The sequence below is a fragment of the Mastigoproctus giganteus genome, chromosome 13 (genome assembly GCF_048544385.1).
Source record: "Mastigoproctus giganteus isolate SK-2022 chromosome 13, ASM4854438v1, whole genome shotgun sequence".
Lineage (NCBI taxonomy): Eukaryota > Metazoa > Arthropoda > Arachnida > Uropygi > Thelyphonidae > Mastigoproctus > Mastigoproctus giganteus.
Window position 1 is genome coordinate 21495521 of NC_143587.1, and position 15480 is coordinate 21511000.

A 15480-nucleotide genomic window follows, 5' to 3' on the forward strand; every position below is an offset into this window, starting at 1 on the left:
GATGACCTATGTCCCTCTACTATCACGGGGAGGTGGGGACCTCGACTACCTCGTACTTAATGTAAAAACCAGTTTGAGATCATTCAAAGTAATAATAATAAAATAAAATTAAATAATAAATAAATAAAAATTCCCACCAACCACTCTCATGCACCTCCACCGCAAACTGTGGCAACAACGGGTGGTAGTTTGTGTTTAGCCGTCACATTCGAGTCCTAGAAAGGCCTTGATACTGCTTTCAGGAGCTGAAGACTAGATTTGATACGTATAGAACTGAAATAACACATCTGTTGATATTCTGCTTCATTAAACTGGAGGGTCTCTAATACTTATGAATTCATTGTATCAGGCTTATGTAGATTACACTTTGACTTATATGACCAACACTTTGCCTTCGCTCTTGTAATGTTCTCAGAATATTCTTCATAGTCCCGGCAAGAATCCTAATTATTCATCTGTTAATTATTCAAATTATCAGATTTCTTTGACCGTTTCGTTAACTCAACTAATTTGAGAAAAAGCCCATAAAAATTCCGCCTTTCATTGACGGAATCGAGCTCAGGGCATTCCCACCCGTTTTTTGGAGGAGGGTGGTTATATCCAATGTGCTATATAGAATTTGAAGTGTAAGTGATAAGTTAGAGTTTAAATTCTCTCAGTAGCGCAGATGTCTGCCAAGAACATATGGCGTAACGTCAGCGATGATGAAGAATTTGGCCACTAGTGACAAAGAGATCATTTTTCCATTATAGAAAGAATCATCGAAACGAAGACTAGTTCTTGGATATTTAGAGAGGAAGTTCCAAAGAGTAAAATGCACTCGGATCCAGAAATGTCTTCAAACCTGTGATAGGAAACTATAGCAACACACTGTCCTCTATGTGCAGTCCTTCAAAAATATACTTAGATATACAAAACTTAAAAAACATTTCCCATGACAGTGCAATCATCCCACTACAGGACTACTTTGGCTGCCATAGCCGAGTGGATAGGCGAGCAGGTGCCTAAGTACACGTGCCCTGATTGACCATGGGTTCAAGCCCGTGACTGCTAAATACGGTGCAGTTTCGCGCCTCCGTAGCCAGGTGGGCAAGAGCAGCAGTGCTTCTTGATTAGACCGTGTTTCGAGCACACGTTTCTTGATTAGACCGGGGTTCGAGCCCGTGACCACCAAATACGGAGGATGCGGAAAGGTCAGAGAATGACCACCGCATATCCCCGGAGCAATATGGCTTTGTTGCTAATGCTCCTAAAAACAAAATAACAATAACAGGACTGCAGTGCAGTCCTCCAGGAAAATGCTTTCATTCCATTGGAGTGCTACACTGATCTCTGAGTGTGCAATTTTCCAACAAAATTCTAGTACACTGGTGTGCAAAATTTAAGCAGTCAGGTTTTCACCTGTAGTTTCTCATACGAGTGGCCTGGATATGGGAAAAGCATACAAAAGGAACCTAGTAAGGTACAGAAATAATGAAGGAAACAACACCGACACAATAATGGAAACAAAACAGTACAGAGAACTTTATTCAAAAATGGCGACAGCCATTTTTGAAAATAAAGAAGTGGTCCTCCATAGGAGATATAGCCACCCCTAATATCGATGCAAGCTTTATACCACGTGCATAGACAATAGGGGTTCCATACTTAGAACAACGTTATTGATAAGTTCTTGCGGTAACATCGTCCATTGTTCTTCAACTGAACATTTTCTGGTGGGTGTGGACATGCCGCTAGGCATCTCCCCAAGAGCGTTCCATGTGTTCGATGGGATTTAGATCAATGGAACGGGCAGGCCAATCCATAGGAACAATGTCCTCACTTTCCAAAAGCATATCAACGGCTGCAGTGCGATGATCCATATGGATGATATGCATATGATCCATATGCATATCATCCATAAACACCAAATTGAGGACAATGGCACCTCGGAACAGACGCACATGAGGAAGGAATACCTCAGTGAAGTAGAGAGCACCGGTTACAGTACTGCTTTCCAGTATCTGGATTTGCGTATGTCCATCCAAGATAACGCCTCAACCACCATATCTATCTCTATCAGTGATGTTTGTGGGGTGATATCATGTGCTAACCTCCCGCCAGACTAGCTGACGTCCAGAATCGCTGCTGAGACTAAATCTACTCTCATCAGTAAAGAGTACCTTAAGTAAAGATTTTGTGGTTGTAACCTTTAGAAAGAGTGTTGGTTCTTAAGTTTTGCACATCAGTGTATAATACTAGACTATAAAATATTCAGAAAGGCAAGCGTTTCGCTTACCTTTCAGAATATTTATGTGACTATATTTCCCGAATGCTATCCAAAATTTATTCTCTTATTGACTTCCAGCCAATTATCATTATTACAGCTAATGATTTATCCAAGATAAGTATATGACTCCACCTTTTCAATTACTGCTCCTTCCTTCCTTCAATCATTATATCCCTTTCTGTGGCATACTTGTTCATCGTTACTTTTGCTTTAGCCATATTCATCTTTAGTCCAGAATCCTTACTAACTCTGCATAACTGATTAAGATTTTCCTCTAATTCTTTGGGGTCATGGCTTATGATCAGTGTCATCTGCAAATCCTAAATGGCTTAGGTCCTCTCCATTCATATTGCCTCCTTTCTGTGACCAGTGTAACCTTCTGAGAACTTCCTCAAGGGCAGCGGTAAACAACTTCAGTGATATTGTCTCCTCGTAGAACTACTTTCTCAATTTTAAATTTGCTGTGTTTGTCTAGTCTAGTAAAGGAGGTAGCGTGCTCATATTTTCTTCAAAATCATAATGGGGTGTCTGTACCTTGTCTTTCCAGTGACCAAAATATTGCCTTTCCATAATCCACAAATTCCAGGTATAATGGTGTTTTATATTCATTTTCTTTCTCCATTAGCTGTGATATTACATGAAGGTGATCCCTAGTTGAGAATCCTGTCCTAAAGCCAATTTGCTCTTTCGGTTGATTCTCATCAAGTATTCTTTCTAATCTGTTAGTAATGACCCTTGTGAACAACTTGTAGATGTGGGATAACAAGCTAATTGGTCTATAATTTCCAATTTATCTCCTTTCTTATGCAGCAAAACTATGATTGCATTATTCCACTCGTTAGGCATCACACCTTTTCCAATGCATTTTGCGAACAGCCTTGCTAGTGTTTGTCTCATGTCTCTTCCTCCCAATTTTAACAACTCTACAGTAACTTCATCCCACTATAGGACCACTCTACTTTGGTAAAGCAGTTATTCCATGCAGGACTATGCTGTCCTCCGAGATTGCAATCCTTCAATAACATACTGAAATGACAGACACAGTATGCAACTAACTTGTTCGGGAGAATTTAGTTTCACCGCACTCATTTCCCTCCACCATGGGGTTGGCATTCCCACCAACTACCCCTATGCACTTCCACCACAAACTGTGACATTCCCAAGTGTAGTACAAAATTATTTCAGTTAGCAATAATTCGTTTTTGTATATTTTCATCTCAAAAGAAATTCTGTGTATTATTAATTACAATGGCTCTGCAAGTACAAATTAAAGATATGCAGACTTTCTTCAACGCAATGAAGAACTATGTGCTGTATAAAATGCATAGATGTCAATGGTGAACTGGAAAAAGATGTCACTGGCAGCAATCTACTTGTGGAAGGGCTCATGTTGTATAAATTACAGGGAGTCAAAGAAAAAGCAGATAAAATATGAAAATAACTCAAGATTCAACCCAGCTGATCCTTCAAGCCTTCCCAACGGTGAATCTCGATGTTTCAGCCATCCCTCATCATCAGCAGAGTGGGCAATCTGAGGCCATACCCCATGACATGCCATCAGAGCAGACAAATCGCTCCTCTCACCTGCTTGACCAAGTTTCACAAGTTGAAAATCCAAACAACTCACCATGATTTTATAGTGTACTGTATAAAAATCAGGCCAGAAAATGCCCGTGATTTTAATCATATTTTATTACAGAAAATTTCAGATATGATATATCTTATTTGAAACTCCAGAAGATACAATAGGGCAAAACAAATGGAAAATTCTTCGTTTGTTTTGCCCTATTGTATTCATTAAATTCTACTTTCCAGCCAACTCCTGCTCCAGAATCCAATAACGCATCTATATTGGATTCTGGTATTTCATACCCACCTGTAATGCTTCAGTAGCCAGTAAGTCTCAGAAAACTTCTAAGGATGGAAATCAAACTGCAAATCCACTCCTTGAAGATGTCATTTCCTCCAAGCAGCAGGTAGATCATATTGGAAGACAATGGAAGCTATCTGCCTCTAACCAGACAGGCAGATGTTGACATCCTCCTCCAATTGTGGGAACACCTACCAACTTGACAATTAGAACAGACCCCAGAACCAAAAGTAAGACCAAGAGTATTTTTATCTTGTGACTCAAACCCCAAATCACAATACAGAATTATGGCAGCATATCAGAACTCAACTGCAGATAGAAAAAATAAAAATAAAATTCTAAACACTAGTTGTATAGCTCTTTCTATGTTCACTGTCAGCAAACACTGACTGACCACTGTTGGCCTGTGGAAGCCACCATTTGGCCTTTCTCTGGACGACCTCCTCTTCCTGATCCTAGGTCATCAGCTAGTGACTTAGCTATCGAAACATGTGAGCATGAATGACATTTTTCAGATATTCAGGAATCCCCACAGGAAATGTCTACAAATTACTCATCTTTCTTGACTTTCTACCAGAATTTGAATGACTAACCCTTGTGAAAACATCTACTTTGCCACTTGCCAACTATTAAGCCAAACAATTATGCCTTACTGAGGCATCAAAAGATGCAATTATTATATTCTTTATGAATGCTCAGTCTTGTAAAACATAATGATGAAACACTCAACTGACATCCTTCCTGGAATCTGCATCCAGACCTGATGGTTTTTACTGAGATCTGGTTCTCTCCTGAGGTTTCAATACAAATTCCAGACTACTGTCTTTCAAAGTTGAAGACTATTCAGTAGATCTCCTTCCCTTCTCAGACTAGAATTCCTTGCTTTAATTCAGCTGCACATCACGTATGGAATCATCTCAATCATTTCTACCTGCCAAGAAAACCTTGCGAGAAGCAACTCCATTCTCAATCGATGCATTCAATTTTAGGCCTTCCCTGGAACGCATTGATTAGTTCCAGATAGTCAGTCCTCGTATAACACGTGTTTACACTACACAAATTATAAATAGGGAAATATCGTATATAACACGAACCGAATTCGCTTATGCACGATTCGCCTGTGTTCACAAGAAATGGCAGTCGAACGCAGAATCACCCCAAACTAAATGCAACATGATAGGAATGAATAGATTCCGAACATGTATTTGTTTTTTATATCAGTGAGGGAGAAACACATTTCACCCTAATAATGTGAAAACGCACACAATTCCAGCTATCGTATTATCACAAATGCAATTAGATCGAATTTACTACGTTTATTAACAGATTCCACTAGCAGAAACGCAACTGGAAATTGTTTTTGTTTTGTGGTAGTGACCTCCAGAAACGTAGTTTGGTAAAATGTAAGCTAGTGAGGTGTTAACAGTGTCTCTGCCTTTACGGTATTGTTTATTGTTGCGCAGCTCTGTGTGTATCAAGTGTGCCTCATTTTGTAATTGTGCTTTACTTCCTAAAAATAATAAAATACTTAAAAGGTGTAAAAAGAAAGTGTCCTGGTGAAGACACTACAGATTCAGAGAGAAAAAGAAAAGCAATATCAACAGACAAAGGTGGACTGGGTCAAAAATTCTTACCCAGGAAAATTTGTAGCAGCCTCATACTAACGTTTATGGCTAAAATCACAACAGCCTCCATCATCTCCGGCCCACCGGGGTTTCCCTGGTAAGGCTTATGACCAATCCACCTCTGTCTATATAGAAAAAATATGAAATTATTGCAAAACGCTTTGAGTGAAATGAAAGAACTTGTGATACTGCAAGTGCTACAGGCCTAAATGAGGCAACACCGGAATTAGAAATAATGCAGAGAAAATAAAAACTCAGTGTTTTTTTTTTGTTGATGCTATATGAGCTTGCTTTCTTGCATCATGTGTCTTTGCTAATGCTAAAAATCCAATTGATCAAGACACAAAGAATTGGAAGAGATGGAATGGCTGTCTGTTTGGATAGAAGATCAAACAAAGAACAAGTTTTCTTACAATAGAAGCAAAAGTTCTATTTTGTTACGTAATGGTAAAAAATTACTATTAAGTAATTTTTTACTTAATTAACTATAATTAAGTCAAAAATTAATTAATCAATTTTTTAATTGCATTAAATCCTTTTTTGTGTTTATTTGATTTTTAATTATTTCTTACTGAATGTAAGATTTGATTTTTTAATTGTTTTCGTTTTAATTTCTGGAGAGAATCATACGGAAGTGGTTACATATATTGAGGTAAACTTCTCTTATTCTTTTACAAATATTGATATCAACGTAGAATGTATTGAGCATTTTAGCTCTGGTTCATACTTTCAAATTATGGTTTAATGTGTATTTGACAAGCTTGCTTTAGAGCAGTAGGTTGCAAAATGGGGTACATCTCACTGTTGGTTGAGAGGAAGGGCAGATGCAAATAAAATGTCCAGGCTAACAAATTCAATGTGAAGAAGAGGAAATATAACGAACACATTGTTAGGCTATGAGAGGTGCCATTACAAAGTTTGGAAACTACTACTTTAAAGAATTTAGAAGTTCTTTAAATAATGATATTCTTACTTTTCCTTGGGGGAAAAAAAAAAAAACTTAACAAAAAGTTCTAAATTTATTTTTACATCCTTTGGTATTTTTTCTGTACAGAATAAGAGGTAAAATAAAACCTCATCTGCTGACCAGCAGCAGAATGCACTTTTTACAGTTTTTGTTCAGAATGCTTAATCAAAACATGCCATCATGAATCCCAATGGGAACCAGCACCAGGAAAAAGATGATGACATTGCGAGATAAATAACGCCAATCCATGGGAATGGCATATTTCACCAATGTATGAGTAAGCAACTTTATTTCATGAGCAATGCAGACAAAAATAAATGACGTCACCATTACATTTAACACTGGGTAGCTAGGCACCAAGACTAGTACTCCATGAGTATCTGCTGCAAGCCAGATGTGATACTGGGCGATAAATAGCTAGAAGAAATAAAGAGAAACAATTTAAAACCTGCAGCTTATTTAATAATTATACACAGTTTACAATAAATGCAAAATATATTGAAATTTATACTTTAATATATATTATATCAATTACAGCTCAAGTTGCATATTAACAGGGTGAGTAAGCAATGAGAGATGCAAATACAATAAACCAGTAAACAGATATAAAAACAAACAATGAAGAGATAGGATGAGGGGGAACTAAATTAAGAATAAGGGTGTTACAGAAGAAATATGTACCTAATAATTCAGAATACATTAATTAAAAGGCCAATTTACAGGCCAATAAGGTTGGTTAGGTTGGTTTTCGGTATCATTACTGAAAACCAACCTAACCAACTGAATTACTGAATTACCTGAAATACAAAAAATTGATGCATGTGTACCCTGTAAGCATGAAAGATGTTTTATGTGAAAACATCCTTGGCTTGGAAGAGGTTATAGCAAAATCCATTTGTAGAATCGCATGACATCACAACCATACTTGCTGCAGTTACTACTGCAGGAATTATGATTGTGACGTTTGATGCTCACGTCCGCTACTTACTCTACCAAATCAACATTAGTGACTGAGTTAGCGTCATTTGCATCATTTCCATCTTGCATTTCTGTTACACTTCCATTACATTCCATTCCATTCTTAGGCCACTATAGATGTTTTCACATCAATAACCAATAATGAAACAAAAAATTAATTTAAACAGAGGAATCACTGGAGCACATCATACTGGAAGGTCACAACACAATGGAATCGCTGCATTTCAATCATTAAACAAATCAATGAATCAATTGCAACTGAAATAATTTATCATCATGCTTATGCAAAAGATATACATCAGTGGGCTGAGATGCTAAGCAAAGCCCATAACCATATCTGCAGCCTAGTTTATTCTATTCTCATTCATCGTATTATGTTCTTTAAACCCTGTTTATTGTTAGCAGTTTAGCTTAATTGTTATGAGGGCTCTCAGCTACTACAGTTCAATGTTTTTAATTTACTGCATGGCCACTATTATACAAACCTATTGCATTGATGTGAGTTGACCATTGTCTTGTGGCCTTCCAATGAGATGGGACTCAATGGGTGTGCTGCTTTAATTTATTTTTGTTTTATATATTGGCATTGTTGTGGCTGGTTTTCAGTATTGTTATTAGTGATATTTCATAAATATAAAGAATGTCAGTCATTATTAAAAGAACTTTTACAAGGAGTGGCAGTCTAAAAATTTATGTATTCTAAATTATTAGGTACATATTCCTCTTGCAATACCCTCGTTCTTAATGTAGTTCCCTTCTCTACCATCTCTTGTTTCTACATCTATAGTACTAGTTTTCACTATATTTGCATCTTGTATAATAGCTTACCAACTCTGCTAATCATTTCTTAATTTAATTTACATTTGTAATTTAATTTATATGCAATGGTGCTCAAAAAAATTTAATCACTGGCAAAATTCACCAAATTTCTGTGAAATTTGGCAATATATCATATGTTTTTAATAGCATTACCCTATTGCATCATCCAACTCTAGCAAGCTCTTAGATGTCACATGCCATACATGATCGCATCACCCTAGTGGTAGTATAAATAAAGTGCTTATGCCACAATCCCAAGTATTATTGAGATGAGTGTGCCATCTCTCATGCTATTTCAATGGCTGTCTTCACAATTAACATCATAGGAAAAGTGTTGCTGCTGCACTGAATGCAGAGGGACATTCTAAGCATGAAATAGCTAATTCACTGTAACCAGTCAACAGTGGCACATTTATTATGAGAATTACCAGAAACTGGCAGTCTAAACAGAAAGAAAGGAAGTGGATGTCCATGAATATCTTCTGTGGCATGGGACAGATTTCTGGTTCTTCTGTGTGTCCAAAACAGAAGATCCTCATCAACAGATCTCAAAACAGCTTTTGATGCAAACAATGAAAGCAGAATGTCTGGTGTGGAGAAAAAAGCATGCTAGTTGGGCTGAGAATCAGTGGAAATGTGTTATTCTCTTTGATGAATCGAATTCAACTTGTATGACCTGGACAGCTGGCAGTCTGTTATATGAAGAGAAGAATTTCACCCTGACTATCATCTCCAGAGTGAAACATTCTGCACCTCATTTGATGAGGCTGTATTTCATCACATAAGAGGGGTTATAGTCATCTTGAATTTGTGAAGGGTGCAATGAATGCTGAGATGTACAAGGACATTCTTGAGACAAAATTACTTCCCACACTTAGATATAACTTTGGAGTTGCCAATTGCATTTTCCAGGATGACTCTGCTCCATGTCATAAAGCCAAAACTGTAAATAGTACTTCAAAACCTTAGCAAAAGTTTTCAATTTATGACACTTCGCAAGCTTGCTTAAATAAACGTAAATTATTTTACTATCTTTATTGACCATAAAAGAGTTAACAAACGCTTAGGATGCCGAAGTTCATGACAAGAAACATGCATTTAGTCAAAGCTTAATAAAGAGACGGCACACTCATCTCAATAATCCGTTGTGGTTATATGGACCATAAAACAGTAGTGTGAGAAATTAAAATTAATTTCAGACTATTGGCCTTAATCCTTTTTTAATTTTAATTTCAGACAACTAGAAGATGATTTGGTGCACCCCCTTCCTCCTCTAGGCTAAGCTTTTTTTTTTTTTTTTCAATTACTCTTTTTAAACCATGCTTTCCTAACCGCAATTATTAAGACTGTGTTTAGTTCAACTAATGATTTCTCACACTACTGTTTTATGATCCATATAACCACAATGGATTATTGAGGTGAGTGACGTCTCTTTATTAAGTTTTGACTAAATGCATACTATCTTTATTGTCCATAGGTGCAAAAATAGTTGAAAGATAAATCAATTTGCACAATAACATGGCCTGGGAACAGTCTAGATCTCAATCCAATTAACAAATGTCGAAACAAAATGGGTGTTTCAGTAATGGAAAAGAAACCAAAAACAATTAGAGACATTAATCCGTGTTTGGCACCATGAGATTTCTCAGGAATACATTAAGAACCTTATCCAGTCTGTGCCATGACAATGTGCAGCAATCATCAAAGCAAGGGGTGGGCCAATAAAATATCAGTGTGCATTTTGTTGTGTTCTTTGGTTATATAGCTGCCTGTTGTCCTAGTATGGGAAAAGTAATGAAAAAAACTCACTTCTTTCATAGAATTTTTGTTATTATAAGAACCTTAAGTAACATGCTGTTATTTTGGAGAAAACTACTTATTTCATTGTACATCTACCTATAAGGTATAAAAGTATAATTTTTCTGTAATTAATAGTTTCATATGTGTATTGTTCTTATTTATTTATGTTCTTTCAGCTATTTTTAAAGGATTAGCTATCAGTATAAGGAAAAAACCTAAAAAAATGGGGTGATGCAATTTTTTTTGAGCACCACTTTATGTTCTGGTTACATGTGGGTCAAAGATAACTTAGTAGATTTCAATCCCTCTAAATCTCCATCCTGTCTTATATCTCACAAAAAAGATTTTTTACTCCTATTCTTATCTTTGATGATACTCAGATTTCTAGATAAGATCACACATCTGTATTAAGGATTATCCTGATTTCTAATCTCTTTTGGCACAAGCACATCACACACATATTGCTTCCTCTGCATCTGAAAAACTGGGTTTTCTCTTTTGTTCTCGGCGTTACTTTTCTTCCAAACAGCTGTTCACTGTACAAATTGCAAATATGCCCTACCATGGAATATTGTTCCCACATCTATGGCATTGCCTTCAAAACCTCTGTTTGGGCTTCTAGATTCCACTGAAAAGAGGGCAGTTAGATTAATTAATGACTCATCTCTTTACAAAAGCCTCTCCACTCTGTCTCATAGACATTCTGTTTCTGCTGCATGCCTTTTCTATAGATACGTCCATGTACCCTGTTCTTCTGAACTGGCATCTGTAATTCCCCCTCTCTGTACTAAACCAGCTCAAACACATACTGCAACCAATCAGTATCCTTTTACTATCCAACTTCAAACTCAGTGAACCAATTTTTCTTCTTCCTCATTTATTCCATCAACTTCCATTTTCTGGAACAACCTCCCTTCACATGTATTTCCAGAAAATTACAATCCACAGAAATTCAAGTCTAATGTCAACAAGTATCTTTTTCATCCTCTCAACCTTCAGCCCAAGCACTTTAAGTACTATAAGTTCTAATACTTTTCATGTTTGTGATTTTCATTAATAATAAAAAAAAAAAAAAAATTACTTGTAACTCCCGAAAGCTCAGGATTCTGTCAGGAAAAGGGGGTTGTGACACAAAATTGAATTATTTTATTTAATGCATTGGCCCAATGAAACAATGCTGTCAAATTATAGGGGTTATAACAAACATTATGTTTTGGCAGCTCATCAAGATTTCATAATACAGTTATTTAACAATCAACACAAGGTTGCTAATAGAGGCTACCTGTCTGATGATGGAGCTAAGTAGTCCAAAACTAGTCAAAACAGCACTCTAGTTATTCATTAAAAATTCAATTTGCCTTATTTTAGTATTAGTAGAGGCATACAGTGGAGCTAGCATTTGTGGCACCTGAGGCAAACCTTGTAACAGTGCCTAATTCATATCATATCATATCTCAACATGCATATATATGCAGTAGTGCATCTAGCAGTGCCTATGGCAAGTGCCTCACTTGTCACAAGCACTGCTAGATGCACTACTCTGGTCCTGGAGGCATATGATACAAGAAAGCAAGCTTAAACAGCATCAATCCCTTCCCATTTCACACATCCATTTGATCCAAAAGTTTGTCCAGTTCTTTGAATTTATTTAAGCTATCAACCTCCACAACGACCAATGGAAGTTTGTTCCAGCAATCAACTACCCACTAGCTGCTAGCTAAAGGCAAATTTCAGCACATCTATTCTACAACTGCCTTTCCTTGATTTGAATTTATGCCCCCATCAGGTGTGTAATCTGAACGAGAGGAAGAATCCCATCAGCACTGAGCTTGCTCAAACCATTCAAGAACTTATACACCTCAATCAGATCACCACAGTCTCCAGACATTGCAATTTGCAGAACTTGTGCCTTTCTTGGTAAGAGCAACCCTTTGTTCCCCTCACCAATCTGATTGCCCTTCTCTCCAGAAGAGCAATAAGATTGGTGAGGCCTGCAGACTTGTATGCAGTACTCAAGGTGTGACCTGACTACTGCCTTATACAAGGGGATAATCACCTCCTTATCCCTGCTAGCAAAATTTCTGTATATCATTGACAAGATCCCATGAGCTGCTCTGGCAGCCTGTCTGCATTGCTCAGAAAACTTCATATCTGACTGCACAATTAACCCCGGGTCTTTTTCATTCTCCACTACCCTGAGTGTAGTACAGTAATACCCCGACTTACGCTACCCCGACTTACGCGAACTCGGAGTTACGCGGTTCTTGATTTTTTCGTTTGGCAACGCTGCCGCCCACTATCTTCAAGGTCGTTTTTCATATGTTATCGATATCCGGTGCGACGGCGGAGATTGAGAGCGAAAGATGAACAAAATTAAACTTTGCTGCTTTTATGTTTTTTATATCAGTGAAGGGGAAACACATTTCACCATAATAACGTAAAAACCCACACATTTCCAGCTATCGGTATAATCGCAAATGCAATTAGATCGAGTTTACTACCAGTTTATAACAGATTTCACTAGCAGAAACGCAACTGGATTTTTATTGTTTTATGGTAGTAACCCCTAGAAATGTGAGGTGTTAATAGTGTATCTCTGCCTTTATGGTGTTGTTTATTCAGTTGCTACATGCGCGCAGCTTTGTTTATGCGTATCAAGCGTGCCTCCTAGTTTTGTAATTGTGCTTTATTCCCTAAAAATGAGAAAAAGAATTAAAAGGTGTGAAAAGGAAGCGTCCTGGTGAAGACACTGCAGATTCAGAGAGAAAAAGAAAAGCAATTATCGATAAACAGAGGCGGACTGGATCAAAAATTCTTACCCGGGAAAATTTATAGTGGCCTCGCACTATGGTTTATGGCCAAAATCACACTGGCCCACCGGGGTTTCCCCGGTAAGGTTTATGGCCAGTCCGCCTCTGTCGATAGAGAAAAAATATGAAATTGTGAAACGCTTTGAGCGAAATGAAAGACCATGTGATATTGCACGTGCTACAGGCCTAAATGAAGCAACGGCGAAAAGCACATGACAATTGCAAACTTGACAGGTTGAAAATTGAAAAGATCTCAATTGTAAAGGGCTTAAAAATTTTAGAAAACAGACTCCAACGAAGAACGCGTTATAGCTACAAAGCAAGGAATAAAAAAATTATTAGCTTGCTACGAATAAATTCTGCGTGAAAAAAAGGAACGCGCTGTGTCGTCAGACGAATTTGTTAGATTTTATGAAGCCATCGACATCGAAATAACTTTTTAACGTAAGTCATTTGTTTTTTTAATACATATTTTGTATTAATATGTATAAAGAACTGCAATTTTATTAATATTTTTCTTCTAAACTAGTGTTTTTGTTAGTCCTTGGTCCCAATTAAGCAAAATTTATATGTATTTATATGCAAAGTTGTACCCCGACTTACGCGAATTCGACTTACGCGATTTTCGTCGGACCCACCTATCGCGTAACTTCGGGGTATTACTGTACTGCCAGTTAATATGTTACTCTTGGGTTGCTGCTATCCATATGAAGTACTTTGCATTTGTCAGTGTTAAGCTTCAGTTCCCACCTCTCAGCACATCTGTTCTAGATCTTATTTCAGTAGCATACTGTCGTTAACAATCCTGCCAACCTTTGTATAGTCATAAACTTGGACATTAAGCCTGATATACCTCCATCAATATCATTGATGAATATAGAAAACAACAATGGGACCAACACCAAACACTGGGGGGACTCCACCCCTTGATGATGTTATTCAATTAAAAACAATATTAGCAATTTTAGGGTGACTCATAGATAAGGTTTTTGTTTCTACAGTGAGCATAAGTTCAAACTCTAAGACTGGAAGAAAAACAGTGTCCTCAAACAGTAAACTACCTATGATAGTATATTCTAAAAGAGATGGGTTTATTCCAAACTTAATGAGAAAATGCACATGTTCTGCTTTCTATATGTATAGAACAAAAATGATAATAATTTGAATTTGGCAATACTGATGAAGCATAAAGTTATGCTGAGATCAATCAGAAAAATATTGTTAAGAAATGCAATGATCTTATAAATCTCAGGGCTTATTATAATATAAGTTGATGATATATTCCTGTTTTTGATCACTTTAATCATATTTTAAAGGGGAGACTTTTCTACAGATAGCAAAGGGATTCATTCAGGGATCATTTTGGATTTTGTCTCAATCTTCTAAATGTAAGACATGTTTAAAAGGGATTGTTAGTGTTAATAATAAATATTATGCATAATGATGTGACTACCTGGCATTTTGAATCACATAACAGGATGAAAATAACTTAATCCAGCCAAACTAGAAAAAAACTCTTTTCATAGGTCTCAAAAACTTTTTAAAACATTTACCTCAAGAGATATTTTTCCAAACCATGCAAAGAATGTGCTATACCTTGTCCTTAGAAGACCACTAATATTTCGAAGTGTAACATAAGAGATTATCTGAAAGAAAAAGATAAGAAAATCTCAACATATCCAAATTTATTTATTTACTTATTTTTTTTTTTTAATATGGACAAGTCAAACTAGGTGATCCATATACAGTGAAAAGATATTGAAATTCATGAATTCTTATCTTCTTGCCTAATCTTACTTACATCATTTTTATGCTATTAGTGACAGTAACAAAAGCTTAAAGATTCAAGTGCTCAATATTCAAATATATACACTGAAAGGCCACTGAGTAGAACTACCTACCCTAATGGGAGCAGGTTACTGAACCAAAGGAATAAAAGTTAGACAAGTGAACTCAGTTAACAGTCAGTGCACAGGTGTGTACATTACTGGCATGTGGTGTATATGGGAAGAGGCTATGATATTACTGACTTTCAATAAGGCATGGAGGAAATGTGAAACAGCATCTAGTAGGCTGTCCTCAACCTATTGCAGGAGTGTATGAAGGTTGGAAAACAAGGGCAAAATAACTAGCTTGTGCAAAACCTGTAATGTGAAATTGAAGATGGATGAACATGAGATGACTGCAGGGATAGCAAAGAACAGACAACAGACTCTATAACCCCTTCTAATGGTGTCACGGATATTATGTCTCATCTGACTCTTTGAACCCTTCAATTGGATAGCGGATGACTGGAAGTGATGGTCAGATGAATCCTGTTTCCTTTTGTATCATGCCAATGG

General features: G+C 36.8%; 1 protein-coding gene across 3 annotated transcripts in view; it reads right to left on the reverse strand.

Moving 5' to 3' along the window:
- Positions 1 to 6869: 6869 nt before the first annotated feature.
- Positions 6870 to 15480, reverse strand: part of LOC150075847 (N-acetylneuraminate (7)9-O-acetyltransferase) — a 156865-nt gene continuing 148254 nt past the window's right edge. For all 3 annotated transcript variants that reach the window (XM_090388141.1, XM_090388140.1, XM_090388142.1), the window contains 2 exons: positions 14692 to 14784; positions 6870 to 7148 (listed from right to left, as the gene is read on the reverse strand). In XM_090388141.1, the coding sequence (XP_090244267.1) occupies positions 6897 to 7148; positions 14692 to 14784 (345 nt within the window). In that variant the 3' untranslated portion in view covers positions 6870 to 6896. The remainder of the gene's footprint in view (positions 7149 to 14691; positions 14785 to 15480) is intronic.